Source organism: Maniola hyperantus, chromosome 26 (genome assembly GCF_902806685.2).
Source record: "Maniola hyperantus chromosome 26, iAphHyp1.2, whole genome shotgun sequence".
In the NCBI taxonomy this organism is placed as follows: Eukaryota; Metazoa; Arthropoda; class Insecta; order Lepidoptera; family Nymphalidae; genus Maniola; species Maniola hyperantus.
This window is the reverse complement of record NC_048561.1, coordinates 2,406,424-2,423,896: the sequence shown is the minus strand read 5'-3', so window position 1 is coordinate 2,423,896 and position 17,473 is coordinate 2,406,424. Positions and strand designations below refer to the sequence as shown.

Below are 17,473 nucleotides of genomic sequence, written 5' to 3'. Positions count from 1 at the left end.
TGCACATACCTATCTAATTAATTTACTTTATTACCTGTCTTTTAAAACGTGATTTTGTAAAGGGACCGCGAATTTTCCTTCGTGTATATAAATGTATAGTATGGTTTTGGGAATTCGAGGTTTGGTTAGGAATTTTGGAAATAGGATTCTGTACCTTCGTATGCTTAGTGTTAATTTGACTTAAACTCGGTTTTTCCTGTGGCTTTGCCTGTAATTTTGATTTTTCCAAATGATTAACGGACCTAGATTTATTTAACGGGGTATCCGCGTTCGTTTCTGAAACCTTTTTATTAATAATTGTATAATCGTATTCACTTAACTTTAAATTCCATCGCGTAATACGTGGACCTAATTCTTTGAACTTGGGTAAATTTTGAAAATTAGAAATCAAATTAAACTTTTTACCAAAAAGATACGGCCTAAAGTATTTTGTGGCCCAGACTATTGCAAGAAGTTCTTTTTTATTCGTAGGATATTTAGTTTCACTATCATTCAAAGTTCTGGAAGAGTAGGCAATAGGCATATCGGCGCCAAGAGGGCCTTGCGTAAGCGTTGCACTTAAAGTGGTTTCTGATGCGTATGTGGTTAAATTTAATTCTTTTCCAAAATCTGTATATGCTAGGATAGGCATATTTTTAACAAGAATTTGACACTGTCTGAAACAATTGACGAATTCTGAATCAAAATTTAATTTCGCTCCTTTCTTCAAGCACGATGTTAAAGGCTTGGTTACACTTGCGAAGTCGGGTATGAATCTTCTGTAAAAGCCAAGGATGCCTAAAAATTCCTTAATCTGCTGGCGATTTTTAGGTAATGGGTAATTTAAAATATGTAAAACATAATGTGGGTTTGGTTTTATACCATCTGGAGAATATATGTGACAGAATGGCGTTTCGCGTTTGAAAAATTCAGATTTATCTAACTGGATTATTAAATTGAAGTTTCTAAGTCGTTCGAACGAATCTCGCAAATTAAGTATGTGTTCCTGCAAGGATGTTGAAAAAATTACAATTTTGTCAAAAAGGGTTGTAAAATTTGGTAGGCCTTGAAGGACACTGTCCATAAGATCTTCGGAAATTGTATATGAATTTTGTATATCTAAAGTCGTAAAGTACAAAGACCTCCCGATTTTTATCCGCGTGGATTTAAAAATTCCATGGAAACTTTAATTTTTCGGGATAAAGAGTAGCCTATGTCCTACCCCGGGATGTAAGCTAACTCAGTAATAAATTTCATCCGTCGGTTAAACTGTTGGACCGTGAAAAGTTAGCAGACAGACGGACACACTTTCACATTTATAATTTTAGTATGGATTATTGTCTTAAAATTACAACACCTACCCGTATCTTCCTCTGTGTCCTCAATGCCAAAATTAATCATTAAATTATGTAATACAGAACACGCCAGAATAATGCGTGAACATTTTAGTGGCCTGTAATGGAGAGTTCTGTCCTTGTGAAGATAACGCCACCGATTTTTAAGTCTTGAAAATGTGTTTTCGATGACTACCCGGGCTCTCATATGCTTCTCATTATAGTAGGCTTCTGGTGAACCCTGGGTAGCATCTAAAATCGGTGTCATCAGCCACGGGCGTTGAGGATATCCAGAGTCTCCTAGAATGAAAAATGTACCTATGTTAGATAATGCTACTGATATAATATAAATGTACCTAGGTACTGAAATCTTTTAAAGTTTACTTGTGGATACCATACCTAATAGCCAGACCACTTCTCCATTCTGGTGCAGAGATTGAATGTAAGTGTTCAAATCACTGTTTTCCCATATGAAGGAATCGTGATTTGCACCTCCAAACTTGGGATTAACGCTTAAAATTCGGTATTCATCATCACATACCTGAAAACAAAACATTTAAATTGTTTAATTGTTCATCTATGAATAATAATATAACAAATATCTCCATAATATTATAATTACCATCTGAACGTTTAAAGAATGATAGTGTTTGCGGCTATAATACCAATGTTCCTCTTCTTTTGGAGGAACAACTATTTTGAAATGACTGCCATCTATACAGCCCACCACTCCCAGTATTCCATACTTTCTGTAGAACCTAAGTAGAAAAATAATAAAATTATATTAATTTACTGAATTGAATTCATGCTTATACTTATACCTATTATAAATGTGAAAGTGTGTCTGACTGTCTGCTAAATCCACGTAGACTAAGTTGAGAGCATCATCTGCTTGATACAGACTGTTTGCATCTTGGAGACAGACATAGATTACTTTTTATCCCGAAAAATCAGAGTTCCCACGGGATTTTTAAAAACCTTACGTGGATGAAGTGGCGGGCATCATCTAGTACCTACCTACCTACTATAATATAATTTGATTTAGGTTGATCATAAATATTAGGTATTCTTACCGTTGGCTAACTGCCTGTCTGGCAGCTGGAGTACCGGGAAACCGAATATATTTTGCAATAATATTTTTATGTGTTAACGCCTGGGTAACTTCTTCTACGTACACACTGCACATTTTCTGGGATATATGTTTCGCAACCCCAGACGGCCTTTGATATGTTCCAGTTGCAAAATGAAACAAAGCAGTGAGGACCTGCAAATAAAAAGGAAAGAAATGTACTTAGCTACCTACCTACTTACGTGTAAATACTTTCCATATAATTTTGATATAAGTAGGTATGGGTAATATGGCAAAATTAACCTAAATAGGTATAATAATATTGATACATACTTTATGTTCCAAGGAAACGCGTTGGGAGGACCTTAAATCTGTCAGTCTCCTTAGCTCGTTGCATAAGAACTTGAAAACTTTCTTGGAGAGGCGATACCTATCTTTAAACTGCCTCTCCGTTAGGTCTAACAATGGGTTAAAAGATGCACGAGCCATTGCTTCCTCGCTAGCGGTATAGTTGCGGTCATCTTGAGCCTTAGCGGCCGCAAACATCCTCCAGGTGAAAAAATACCGGCCTGCCATAATTTTTCTGGTTCAAATTTAACTTAAAATTGAAAATGAATTTCACTTTCACTGCAAAATTCTAAGTGACAAACTTTTCGATCGCGTTAGCGTCGTGATTACTCGGTTTACTTCTCGAATTGTCAAAATCTCAAACTCACACTCACTTAATGCTTGAATCGACCAATCACGTGCGCTCACGTTGTCACTTTCGAATGCGAGTCGGTAAACACTGGCATTGCAGGCAACGAAACGGCTGACTCTTGCGCTAAATCTGCTGTACAAACGGGTTCCCATGAACATTTTAAAACCATTTCCCAAGATCTGAGTGCATTATCTAAAACATATCTGGACAAGTCCTGGAACACATACTGGAATGAATCAAAATCGGTTAAAGGTAAATTCTATGCCTCAGTTCAACCGGATATTCCAAGGCGCCCATGGTTCTTCTCCCATAGATACGCAGACAGGTGGGTTACCTCCACGATATGTCGCTTACGCCTTGGTCATTCCTGCACACCTGTCCATCTGCACAAGATCAGAGTTAGAGATCACTCCCTGTGTGAATGTGGCTTAGACGAAGGTACTATTTCCCATATATTCTTTTCTTGTCCTAAACTTCTTCACCCCCTCTATGTCCTTCCTCCAAAATTTCCCCGTCCAGTAAATGTTGAGTGTTTGTTAATGTCTGTTTTTAGTCCTTACTGTAAATTCTTATGTAAATATGTCAAATATAATAATATTAAGCTGTAAATATTTATGTAATATAGTGTGTATTTTGTGTACCTAATAATTGTGTTGTTCCAGGCCTGAAACTAACCCTATACAATAATATATTATTCTTTGAAAAAACCTGCTACTTATAAATTATCCAAATTAATAGATAGTCTTCTTCCCAGCTATCACCAACCATTCGTATCGTGTCTCTTCAATTCCACACGACATTGGCGAAGTAAATTCCGCCCGCTTGGTGCAGCCGCGCGCCATTAAAAAAAAAAAACAATAGTCGGTCCCGAGGACGTAAACAACTTGCACTCCCTTATTATGTTTCCCCTACTTGACACTAGATGGCGCTGTTTCAATTCTATACAAATCGTTGTTAACTTTTACGCGATCGAATAGGTAGGAAATCTCCCACTAGGCACTCAGATGACGGCGTACTCAACGCCTTTGCGAAAAACTGTAAAATGGTACCGGAAGCTAGCATTTGAATTATTACTGAATACAGCTATTGTGAATGCCTTGGTACTTTATAAGACTACAACAACAAAAAATATTCCCGTAGTCCAATTTAGAAAACAAATCGTTGAATACCTCGTAAAATCTGATTCTGAGGAAACAGTGGCAGGTATCTCAAGACCAAGGCGTTTGAAACACGAGCTGAAGATCAAAGAGGGACAAGTAAGAAAAACCCGAAGATGGTGTCAAGGATGCTACAAAATAAACACTGCCAATATGGGTAGAAAAAATCGCCAAAAATAAAACTAAAAAAGTTTCTACTTATTGCTTCGACTGCCCATCGCAGCCATATTACTGCTTAGTGTGTTTTAATCGGGAACATCGATACTGATTTTTGCATTTTCAAATATATTTTTTATATTTGAAAATGGAAAAATCAGTATCGATGGCCACCATGGGCTTTCCTTTTTGAGAAGCGCTGGTCGCTTCTCCCGCCATAGTACCCTTAACGACATCATCCGGAGGTCCCTTGCTACCGCCCATGTGCCAGCTGTACTAGAACCTATTGGTTTGGCACGTAGCGATGGCAAGAGACCTGATGGTATGACGCTCGTACCGTGGAAGATGGGCAGGTCGCTTGTTTGGGATGCAACTTGTGTAGACACTTTAGCTGCATCCCACATTCAGGCGACCTCCTCTATGGCGGGTGCAGCGGCCATCAGCGCCGAACAGGCCAAGAGGCGCAAATATGAAAACCTCGATGGGAGCTTCGTATTCGTGCCTTTTGGTGTGGAGACCTTGGGGCCGTGGGCTCGAGCTCTTTTTGAAGAAATTGCGAAAAGAGTTATCGAGTCAACCGGGGACCCGAGAGCTGGCAGCTACCTTGGCCAAAGAATTAGTTTGGCCATCCAAAGGGGTAATGCTGTTGATTAATATATAATTAATATACACTCGGCGTCAAAAAAATAGCACATTTCAAAAAATCTACTTCAAACAATTTTAAACCTTATTTGACATCAATAATGAGGGTCATGTTGGGTATCATTTGAAAGGGGATGAAATGGAGAGCACAAAAACAATTCAATTGATTATTTTTCTTTTACTGGAAGAGCACAAAAAAAGAAGAAGAAAACACTTACAATTTTGCTTCTTAAGACAGCCGCTAGTTGCGCTACCTTTTGTAGGTATAAAATGGTCAATACAGGTACAATCGGGGTCATTGGTACGCGCTAACGAGCGAAACGGACCGCCAGTCGCTGCGGGCGCAACAGTCGCTCGCGCTTCGCACCATCGCCGGAGCTCCACGCTACGTACGGAACGCGGTCATCTCCAGGGACCTGCGCATGGAGAGCCTCGACGACCACATTCGCCGCCTGAGCTCCTCTATGTTCGCGCGCGCGGATGGAGCGCGAGCCCAGCACTTGCAGGGCATCGCGCCATACCACCGGCGCCCACCGGACATGAGAGGCCTGCCACGTGACCTTGCTACCTGACTGACCCATCGCTTCCTCGCCGCTGGCTGACGGGCGCCCGCCGGGCTTCATCTGGCGGGCTCGACCTCGCTGAGCGGCGGGTGGAAAAGCCCACGGACATACCACGTCGCGCTGCAGTGGCCGATCGCCCGCGATACGCGCGGGCTCGATCGAACCGCAGCGCGCCCACCGGACTGACTCCACTGACCAGTGGTCACACCCCGTGACCCGCCTGTAGTTGCAGGCGGCGTTGCAACCACTGAAGGGGGCCATCGCCCCGATCAGTTACCCCGGGACCCGCGAGGGTCCGCGTGGACGACCCGATAGAATCGGGGTCATTCGCTATCTAACCGTTGAAGTGGACACACGAGAAGCTCATTCCCAAGAAAAATACCTTTGAAGATGGATACCACTATTGATGAGGCCGCCCAAGTGATTGCACTACTGCAATCAGGCATGCGGCAGTGTGATGTCGCTCGGCAACTCAACTTGAGCCGTTTTTCGGTTCGAAGAGTGTACCAGCGTTTCCTGGAGACCGGTGGCTTCGTCCGAAGACATGGGTCTGGTAGACGTCGCTGCACCTCGGAGAGAGACGACCGATTCATCGTAGTGACGTCTTTGAGAAATCGGTTCTTAAATGCTGTTGAGTTGCGACAGCAGCTCCAGACAACTAACAGAAGAACTGTGAGTGTGTCTACGGTTAGACGAAGACTGAGGGAGAAGAAAATAGCGGCGCGAAAAGCTGCTACGGGTCCCAAATTGACCGCAGAGCATCGGCGAGCCCGCTTGCAATTCGCTCGCGAACACGTCAATTGGACCCTCGAACAATGGAAAGCTGTTCTCTTCTCAGACGAGACGAGAGTGTGCCTTTTCTGCAACGACAGACGCTAAAGAGTGTAGAGAAGACAGGGTGAACGATTCGCCCAAGCCTGCATCCAGGAGACGGTGGAATATGGAGGCGGTTCTTGTATGTTCTGGGGCGGCATGTCTGCATGTCTGCCGACGGCAAAACCGACCTTGTTTGCGTCTCCCGGGCTCGAGGTGCTCGCGGGCAAGGGTCACTGACTGCTCACCGGTACATCACAGAGATCCTGGAAGAACATGTGGTCCCCTATGCCAGTTTTGTTGGCGAGGGGTTCATGTTGATGCACGACAACGCTCGCGCTCACACTGCAATTATTGTGCGCGAGTACCTTCAAGAGGTTGGGATCTCTGTCATGCACTGGCCAGCAAAAGTCCAGACCTGAACCCGATTGAGCACCTATGGGACCATTTAAAACGCAAGGTTCGGTCTCGTGATCCCGCTCCTACGACTCTCCAGGAACTCAAAGATACTGTTATTGAGGAATGGAACACTATCCCTCAAGAAGACATTTTAAAATTGATAAGATCCATGAGGGATCGTATGGAAGCCGTCATCAGGGCAAGGGGGGGTAACACTAGATTTTAGATTATTTTTAAGATCATTTTTTGTATTCTTTTTTGTATAATTAATCTGTTTTAAATTAAGGCTTAATTAAGGATTTTTACTGTTTCATAAACTTCTTTTTTTGTGCTGTTCCAATAAAAGAAAAATAATTAATTGAATTTTTTTGTGCTCTCCATTTCATCCCCTTTCAAATGATACCCAACATGACCCTCATTATTCAAATAAGGTTTAAAATTGTTTGAAGTAGATTTTTTGAAAGGTGCGATTTTTTTGACGCCGAGTGTATATATAATTATTTAATGTTGTTTTTTTAGATTTAAGTTTATTAATAGTTTATTTGTTATCCATTTATAAATAAACATGATAAACAAACAGTTATTAATGAAAAATCAGTAAGTAATTTTATAATAATACTTAAAACGTGTAAAACTACAAATAATATAGTTTTAATTTCACCTGTTTCTTAATTTTTTTCATTGTTTTATTTAATTTTATTTGATTTTTTTGTTTTATTATTGTGAGAAACAAACATTTCATTCATAATGACCTAATATTTTGATTTTCAAATATGATTTATAAGTAAAATTTCAAAACAATTAAAAAGTATTTCATTTCTTGGTCCTTTAGATTAATCTCAATTACTTAGACAAAAAATCACCAAACCTTTTTTTTTTTTTTTTTTTAAATATCCAATTAGAACGGCAGTGCCACTTACACTAACTAGATGATTAATAATAAATTTAAATACAAATAAAGGTACAAGAAAAAAGACATTAAATACAAAACGATAAAAGATCAAAGAATTTTGAATATGTACGCTGAGAACATTGAATGACATATTCATGCAATGCTCTCAGCGTACTTCAGTAACTCCCGAACCAGTATTATAGACCCATCATGAAATGGGTCCCATTGAGCATTATTGTCCAAAAGCGCGTTGAATGATGCTAATGAACGGGGTATAGGTGACATAGATCTAGCAACAGTGCGATGATGTGGGACCACGAAAAGTTTATTTTTTCGTGGACGAAGATTACTGTTGGATTCAGGGACACGTATGCGACACAGTTGGTTATGAAGTTCTGGAGCATTAACATCTCCTCGCAAAATTTGACACATAATTTTGAGTTGGTCGCAAATGCGTCTGACCTCCAGGGAGTTGAAACCTAAGCAACCTAACAGAAATTTGGTTGGGTAGAGGAAAGGATAATATCCATAGCAACGTTTATAGAGGTATCTTAGGAAGGCCTTTTGTACTTTTTCTAATATAAGCCCGTACTTTGCCTCGTACGGATGCCAGACACAGGTGCTTGTTTCGAGCTTGCTTCGGACTAAGGCGTAATATAGTAATCGTATTACCAAAGGACTATGGAACTCCCGAGACTTGCGTAGTACAAATCCTAATCTTCGAAATGAGTCAGCTGCTACGGTGTTAATATGGTCATGGAAGGTCAATTTTTTATCAAAAATTACACCTAGGTCTTTCATGTTCTGTACTCTGGGAATAGGGATTCCATCCATTTTATATTCATGTATCAAAGGGTACCGAACTTTACCAAAGGTCATAACTGAACATTTGTCACGATTGAACTCCATTTTGTTCGCTTTACTCCAGTGATATACAGCTGTAAGATCGCATTGCAACTTGAGACAATCTTCGATAGAAGTAATTTCGAATATAAGTTTTAGGTCATCTGCATATAGCAAGCATTTTGCATATTTTATAGATTCTGGAAGATCGTTTATCATGATTAGGAAGAATAGTGGTCCTAAGATAGAGCCCTGGCTTACACCGGATCGCGTATGATATGGTTTAGACTCATATATGCCATATCGAACGAATTGCTGACGGTCACGGAGGTAGTCTGATAATACATGTAGGAGCTGAGGAGAAAGACCAATAGCACTGAGTTTTTTAAGAAGAATATCATACCATGCATTAAGGCCCTATTCAGTGCGACGCGGACCGTCCGCACGCGGATGAGGTTTTGCGTCCGTCGCGGATGAATTCGTCGTTCAGTGCGATGCGGATCGTGATCGAGAGTGGTACAGTGTCATGGATAAAACTTTGAGTTTGGTGATTGCGGCCTATTTATTAAACAAAAGAAGAAGAAGACGCCATGGTAGAAGATTTAATGTGCATCCACTGGTTGAAAAAAGACTTCTTAAAGGAGAATTTGTATCCTTGTTTTCGGACTTGCGGGATGACGAAATGAAATTCTTCAAATATTTCAAGATGTCCATTAGGACATTTGAAGAGTTGCATGCGAAACTAGAGCCATCTTTAATGCGTTGCGATATATACAAGAAACCCATATGTTCGCGGGAGAGATTGGCTGTAACAATTAGGTAAGTAGGTACTTAAATTTAAAGGTTAAATAAATGAAAAAAAAAATTAATTAAAATTTTATAATCAATTTAAAATGTAATTATGTAATTAATTACAATGCAGTGTAATGACCGTGTTGCCAGCTTTCTAAAGACTCGTCCACATCACTCCCTGATAAGTGAGGTAAATCGTTGGTAGCGGTTGATGCAGATGTGCTGGGCGAGTTCATAGCTGGACCTCTAATTTCCATAGCTAGCTCCAGTATTTTAGTTCGAAATAACAATTTTTTATAATTATCGAAATCGTTTATAATAGGTGCTAGGGAATTAAAAAAACTGAAGTCATCGTCTGTAAGAGCCGTAGACGACGCAGAGTTTGTGGTGGAAGTGTCATTCTTTTTTTCTATTATTTTCAATAATTGTAACTCAAAGTCTGTCATACATCTCTTTCTTTTTCTCTGCCACGGTTTTGGAGAAGACAGCACAGGTGTCTGAAATGTTTCTTCTGTTGATGGCAAGTCCGGGGTCGTGGTAATAGGTAAAATACTTTGCGAGCTTTGCGATGACGTTGAAGCAACATTTTGGGAGCTCTGCGACGATGTTGAAGCCATACTTTCATGTGTGGGTTCAAAGTCCTTTGTGTCTTCCAAAAACGTCATTATATCGAAAAAAATATACTTCTTTTTGACACCCCCTGCAGAACCGGACTTTGATGTCTTAAGATTTGCTCTACACTTCATGTATGCATCACGGGCTGTCTTCCATCTTAACTGAACAGCTTTTTCTGTAAATTAAATAATATAAATAATAAAACAACACATGCTACTAACTTTACTTATTTAATACACACTTTTTTTTGTTGCAGGTACCTGACTACTGGGTCAAGAATGTCTGATTTGCATTTAAGTTATCGATTGGGGCTATCCACAATTAAATACATTATTGAAGAAGTATGCTCATTAATATGGGAAATTTTGAAAAACGAATGTCTGCCTGAACCTGATCCAAATTTTTGGAATAAAATAGCACTTGGCTTTGAAAGGGACGCCAATTTTCCCAATTGCGTAGGTGCCCTTGACGGAAAGCATACCAGAATCACGTGCCCAAAAGAAAGTGGGTCCGTATTTTTCAACCATAAGCAATTTTATTCTATTATTTTACTTGCAATGTGTGATGCCAATTACTGTTTTACCTATGTAAATGTAGGGGCTTGTGGCAGCGAAGCAGACGCTAATGTGTTCAAGAAAAGTTCGTTATTTCATAGACTTGAACGAGATGATCTAAATTTGCCACCTCCAAAATTATTACCAGGCACATCTATCAACCCACAGCCACATGTCATTGTAGCAGACGCAGCTTTTGGCATTTCCAATACTATACTTCGTCCATACGCGCGTACAAATTTGACTCACAAAAAAATAATATTTAATTACAGGTTAAGTCGTGCGCGCCGATACATAGAATCGAGTTTTGGTATATTGACAAACAAATTTGCAATATTCCAAAGATCTATCAATGTATCAACATCATTTGCACAAATTTTAATCTAAGCGTGCTGCATTTTACACAATTTCATTAGAGTACGCGATGGTTATACGGAAGAAGACGCTATGATTGTAGCTGGATTTACAGATTACAATGCTCGCATTAATGACAGTACACGATCGGGCAATACAATAAGAGATAATTTTGCAAATTACTTTGTCTCAAATGAAGGATCTGTACCTTGGCAAAATAGTTATATTTATTAGATAACACAGATGTTTCAATAAACATTACTTACCGATTTGTTTTTTTTCTTCACCTGAACTATCTCCGAAATTCGGACAAACAGCTTCGCAAACATCTATCCATGCCTTTAATTTCGCGTCTTTATTTTTATATAAACTATCGCGGAGATTCCAAAGGCATGGTCGAAGTCGTACTTCTTGTATGACCCTCTCGGTTTGCACATTTGACACAGCCGCCATGACATCGACAGTACCTTACGTCCGCTCCGCGCGACTGTCCGCCGAGCACTGAACAAATACATTAGAACCAAGCACCGTCCGCCCGCGGACATCCGCGGCGCGGAGGAGCGGCGCGGAGCGATTACGACCGCGCGCGGATAGCTCTCCGCGACGCGGACAGCTCCGCGTCGCTCTGAACGCGCTGTTAAGGTTTCATACATTTTACCGTCCGTCGCGGACGTCCGCGTAGGTCATCCGCGTCGCACTGAATAGGCCCTAAGTTATGTTCACAGGGGCCGCGCGGATCATACACAAAATACGCAATTGAAGTTTGAAAACAAGCATTGCTTGCCGGTCACCGGTGCCCCCCATGGCCCGATTGGAATAATCAGATGCCGGTCACCGGTGACCCCCATGGCAGCTAAAGTTAAAAACTGGATTTGTGGGTTTAATCATTGACATGAAAAGTGCATTGGCACTTTACGAGCACTTGGTTGAAGATACACAAGTTTTAAAATATATCCCACTTTACAAATGTAGTCAAGACCATCTGGAACAATTTTTTTCGTCTATTAGAGCAAGGGGAGGCTTTAATAATAAACCAATGCAGTCCAGTTTCGAGCGGCATTCAAGAAACTGCTCATAAGAGCAGAAATTCGAGAGGGTGGCGTTGGTAACTGTGTTCCTCTTGAGCAGATTAATATACTGACTTGTTCAAGCAAGAACCCAGTTAACACAAAGCCAACCAGCCAACCACCCAATCAACCAGCTAACACAAAGAAACGATTTTGTCGAAATATCTGAAGATGAGAGTGATCTTTATGGGTCATATGTCGAATATTTAGAATCAACCAACTTAGATGAATACACAAATAGTGTGTTGGAATATATTGCAGGCTTTGTAACGCGGAAGTTGTCACGGGAAATAAAATGTGACATATGTTTATCCCTTTTAATTGGGGAAGAAAACCCCGACAGCTAGATCTTTCAGAAGTCTCGAGGTGGGCTTCAATATGCATCTGATAGAGTTGTGGATATAATAAAGAAAACAGAAAATTTGATACAACTTCACCTCATAAACCAGAGGAAACCGGAAAATTATTATTTATATATTTTAAAATTTTTGACGGAGTATTATGACATCGAAAAGGTTTTCTATTTGCCGCTTAACATGGAGCAATTAAATTTTTTCTGTATGTTTTATAGACATTAGAGATTAGGTAAATAGAATAGATAGGTAGGTAGTTGGTAGTTGGTTAGTACTCTTTACTGTTAATAAATGAAACATGGAGCATAACATCAATCACCGGATGTTGCTAATTAAATCGATTATTAAAGCTTATATTGATCTTAGATTCCGACACCACTCAAAACAAATTGCTGATAAAGTTTCGTTTAGAAATCATTATAACAAATTAATTTTGTTCCGAAATGAATAAACGCAAATAATATGTTAATATAATCTACGATTATTATGCAAGTACATAGAATAGAATAGAATAGAATAGAATGTTTTTTTATTCATGTAAACTTTTTACAAGTGTTTATGAATAGTCAGGTAGTTTTAATTTACCACTGGTTCGGAACGCCGTTCCCACCGAGAAGAACCAGCAAGAAACTCGGCGGTTGCTCTTTTTAATTTTTCAATTTACAATGTTATTATACCGTACTATACAAGCCATTGCAGCCCCGTGCATTGCTGGAGCGAGTCAAATCCAAGCTTTTTTATCGTTTACATAGTCTGCGACTGTATAATATGCTTTTTTTAGGAGCATACTTTTAACACATTTTTTAAACTTGTGTAAAGGCAAGTCTAAAATTGCTTGTGGCATTTTATTATAAAATATTACACTCATTCTCACAAATGACTTTCCCACCTTCCAGAGGCGGAGCGCAGGAGTAGCTAGCTTATTTTTGTTTCTAGTTTGCCTATCATGGAGATCACTGTTTTTTTTGTAACTGTGAATGTTTTGTCGTACAAAAATTATATTATTGTAAATATATTGGGAAGCTACTGTAAGAATACCTATTTCCTTAAATATCTCTCGTAGGGAATCGCGCGGTTTTAAATTATAAATTGCACGTATTGCCCTTTTTTGTAATACGAATATTTTCCCAATATCTGCCGCTTTACCCCATAGCAAGACTCCGTAAGACATAATACTGTGGAAATAGGCAAAATACACAATTTTTGCAGTTTCCACGTCAGTTACCTGTCGAATCCTGCTAACAGCATAAGCAGCAGAGCTGAGTTTACCAGCAAGTGTTGATATATGGGCGTTCCATTGAAGCTTTGCATCTAACGTGATCCCCAGGAACACGGTGGTCTCCTCCACTTTTAACATATCATTATTTATCATTAAGTTAATGTCCTTGGTCGTCTTTGTATTGGGCAGAGAAAATATAACACACTTGGTTTTCTTTGCATTTAAAAGTAAATTGTTGACAGTAAACCATAGACCACCTAAAAATATAATAATATCTTTACTTATTCTGTGTGTGTGTGTGTGTTCTTTACTACATTATTCAGTGTTATCCACATAATACACCTGCAAGAGTAAATTAATTAAGTAGGCATGTTAAAATTTATTACTTTTTAGATGTTACACTTAAATATGGCTGTAGCAAATTATTTAATTCATTCTCAGCCACTTTGCTTAGTCTAAATCTATATGTGAATTCATAATCATTTAATTTATTCATGTAATTCACACGTTCTTTGTACACTTTCTGTACGGGTACGCTATCGCCATCGCTATCACTATCCTCATCATCAATATCTATTATTATTTGAAATAATTATATATCGCTGTCGTCACTGCTAGAATAATAATCCATTATAAATGTAAAAAATCTATTTTCAAAAGGCAAAGTTGTTAGATAGGAGTGACTACCGGCCAATTTTGACAGATAAACAAATGGCGTTACTATAGATAGCTCCGTCTACCGGAGAATAACTCGAAACTCGTATTGAAACGCAAGTAAGCACGATTTGTATGAGCGTTCGTATCTCTAGTATGCTACCCGTCCTCCCCGATGATAGTTAACTAAATTCGGTAGGAAATGATATCCGTCAGTAGGTAATTGAAAAAAAAGTAAGGACGAAAAGATAGATTTCCCTAACTTTAGTAATTGAAATGGCGGATAGATAGTTTATTGAAAACGGCCGTAAAACAATATCAACAAATCCGTCGTTATTTACATTTCGTTGACAACAACATTCAAGACTCCGACAGATAAAGTTAGGCCGCTAGTAGAAAAAATTAAGGACAATTGTTTAGCACAAGATAATGAAAAAAGATTTAGTATTGATGAAATGATGATCCCGTATAATCTTACCTATCTTAATCTAACCGATCTATCCTTCTTTATCACTCCTTTTGGTATATACGCATCAAACAAGCAAGTTCAGTGCTAAAAATTCATCGCCGAGAAAGGTCGCTGTCCATCGCGGCTGCGCTGGAGTGTAAAATCTTCCTGTGAGCTCCTAACCGCCATTACTGCGCGTGGTTGTGAAAAATAACCGTTAAACCGAGATAATCGTGCGCCAAAAATAATCGAAATCATCAAGGAAAAGACCTGCAGGGTTATGCTGTATCTCAGTGGCACACTAATTTCGTGAAAATTTCTAATAATTAAATGTCAAACTCAAATTTTCTATTCGCTAACGTCAGTTTTTAACCAAGATGACGTCATAGACAATGACTCTCGATCATAGCCATTAATGGGATGTAATAGAAACCGGAAACAGCTTTTTCACGTATGTTTTCGTATCGATAGTTTTTAAAACTCTATTCACTAAGCAAAAATGACAGTTTGTAATTGGAAACTTTATTAGGTGGCAACGATCGTTTTAACAACTAGTCGGGACCAGTGTTTTGCGACTCTCCACTATTATCCGTCCGTTTTATAGAGGTAATAATTTTTTAGCAATCTCAACGAATGTAGAGATGTTTTAATTTCGAAGGATTATTAATTTCAAATCGACTCAATTCAGCCCGTTTTTTGTTAATAATTGATAAAAATTATTAGTAAATACCTATTAAAAAAGTAATACTTAGGTACCTATTAGTAGTAAATAGGTAATAAATATGATAATTTAGTGTTGTGAGTTCAATTATTATTTATATTTTGTGGTTATGTTAATGTTGTAGATAATACCTAGGTATCTAATTAAAATATGGGTCGTGAAGTTTTGATGGGGCAAGACGAGGAGCAGCGCCAACAAATTACAAAACGCGCTACAGATACACAGGCGCAGGCTGCGCGATATGACACAATGGAGCTGCCAGAGAAGAGTTCATTGTGAACTTTTGTCTGAGAAATTATTGGAAGAACTCAAGCCTCACCTCCAAGCCGTTCGACAGCTGTTCGCAATGAACTAAAAGTAAGTCTCATGTACTACTTAACTCTAGTCCTAGTCAAAACCATGTCATAGCTTAATAAATAGGTAAGTACTAAGTAGGTACTTACCTACTAAATAATTAGTAGGTAAGTATTTATTTAATATACTTACTTATGATCTTTTGTAAGACAATGATTAGCTTTTGCCTTCAATTAAGTACCTATCACATCCTTAACAACCAACAAAACAGAAAATTACTTACCTTTACCTACCTACTTAGAATAGGTACTTTTTGTTGTACCTATTCTACTCTGTTTACAACCTCTCACACTGCCAAGAGTCACTGGTCAAAATCTCTAATAGAAATAAGCGCTTCCCTGTCCACTTTTACTGTCTTTTTCTCTTTATTGTTACAACTTTCTGGGGTACAAAATCCATACTTCCATACTAATATTGATTAGATGATTGATTTTTATGAAATTTGGTACCTACAGAGTTAGCTTGCACATCCCGGGGAAGAACATAGGCTACTCTTTATCTCGGAACATCAAACAGTTCCCACGGGATTAGTTAAAAACCTAAATCCACCATCTAGTAACAAATAAAAATAAAATTCTGCAATTTAGTATATTGAGGAGTTAGGAAAATATTGAAATTAATAATTTAACATGAAAATTTACTAATATTTGTTGTAGATCCTGGCAGCTCTGCATGTTTATGCAACGGGAACATACCAGCGCCCAATGGGGGCATCTATTTTAAATAAAATGTCCCAACCCACCTTTAGCCGAAGTCTGAGGTAACCGATGCACTCAAACCTCAATGCTTGGGAAGTACTCACTTAGTACTTAGTTTCCTGCATCCCAAAGGGAAAGGAAAATAATTATGCAAAAGTAAGTTAATAACATGAAACTAATTAGCATATTATCTTCTAATTATATATAAAAAGAAAAGCTGACTGACTAACTGCTTAGCTGCATCATCGCACAGCTAAAGCTACTGGAAGCTACAGTTAAGAATGGAGCTTTATTAATGTCATTCTGCTATCGGTCTGTCTGTCAGTTTGTTTGTACGTATGTCACAGGTCTCCTTAGCTCGTGGCACATTATTCTATTACATCATCATCATCATCGTCATGATCAACCCATCGCCGGCTCACTACAGAGCACGGGTCTCCTCTCAGAGTGAGAAGGGTTTGCCCATAGTCTACCACGCTGGCCATGTGCGGATATGGAGAACTCTCAGGCATGCAGGTTTCCTCACGATGTTTTCTTTCACCGTCAAAGCAAGTGATATTTAATTGCTTAAAAAGCACATAACTCTGAAAGGTTTAGGTGTGTGCCCAGAATCGAATCCCCGACCTCCTGAGTAGGAGGCAGACGTCTTAACCACTAAGCTATCACATACTTCCAGTATGTACCTACTATAGCAGCTACTAGCTGACCCGCCCCGGCTTCGCGCGAGTAGAATTTTAAAAATCAGCGAGGGGTGGAGTTTCCAAAAATCTGTGTACCTACATCATAAAAGGAACCTAACACAGTGGTTTAGTGTGTCCTAGGACTTAGTCTTTTTATATGTATAAGTTTATTATTATTGATAAAAATATCCATTATACTATGGCACACCCTATGTAATTATACAGAAATTGACATTATATATTAGCATGGAAGCTTTTTTCAGGTATATAATATATTGATTATTTCAGGGATGAAGATCAGAGTAACCAACATAGTTCAGCAAAATATGGTGAAGTAAAAGTGGTAATGCTTTAACTCTCAGTGTCTCTATGTGATCAAATCGGAATCAAGGAGATCTTTTGAAGAAGCAGAGTAAC

General features: G+C 38.9%; 1 protein-coding gene and 1 long non-coding RNA gene across 2 annotated transcripts; one reads left to right on the top strand and one right to left on the bottom strand.

The window, feature by feature from the left end:
• Positions 1-971: 971 nt before the first annotated feature.
• LOC138404114 (putative nuclease HARBI1) lies at positions 972-2,958 on the bottom strand. Its single transcript, XM_069507345.1, has 6 exons — positions 2,716-2,958; positions 2,387-2,577; positions 1,936-2,071; positions 1,713-1,854; positions 1,341-1,613; positions 972-985 (listed from the first exon to the last, which is right to left on the bottom strand). The coding sequence occupies exons 1-6, from the start codon at positions 2,956-2,958 to the stop codon at positions 972-974; spliced, it is 999 nt and encodes a 332-aa protein (XP_069363446.1).
• Positions 2,959-15,404: 12,446 nt separating this feature from the next.
• Positions 15,405-17,462, top strand: LOC138404216 (uncharacterized). The gene is made up of 3 exons (XR_011238240.1): positions 15,405-15,681; positions 16,335-16,532; positions 17,345-17,462. It is a non-coding gene; the product is annotated as an uncharacterized lncRNA (long non-coding RNA).
• The last annotated feature ends 11 nt before the right edge of the window (positions 17,463-17,473 follow it).

Excerpts from the sequence above, each read along its gene's own strand:
- LOC138404114 (XM_069507345.1), bottom strand. The coding sequence starts at position 2,958 with ATGGCAGGCCGGTATTTTTTCACCTGGAGGATGTTTGCGGCCGCTAAG. Across the intron at positions 1,855-1,935 it reads ATTCTTTAAACGTTCAGATG|GTATGTGATGATGAATACCG; the intron begins GTAATTATAATA and ends TTTTGTTTTCAG. Across the intron at positions 1,614-1,712 it reads AGAAGTGGTCTGGCTATTAG|GAGACTCTGGATATCCTCAA; the intron begins GTATGGTATCCA and ends TTTTCATTCTAG.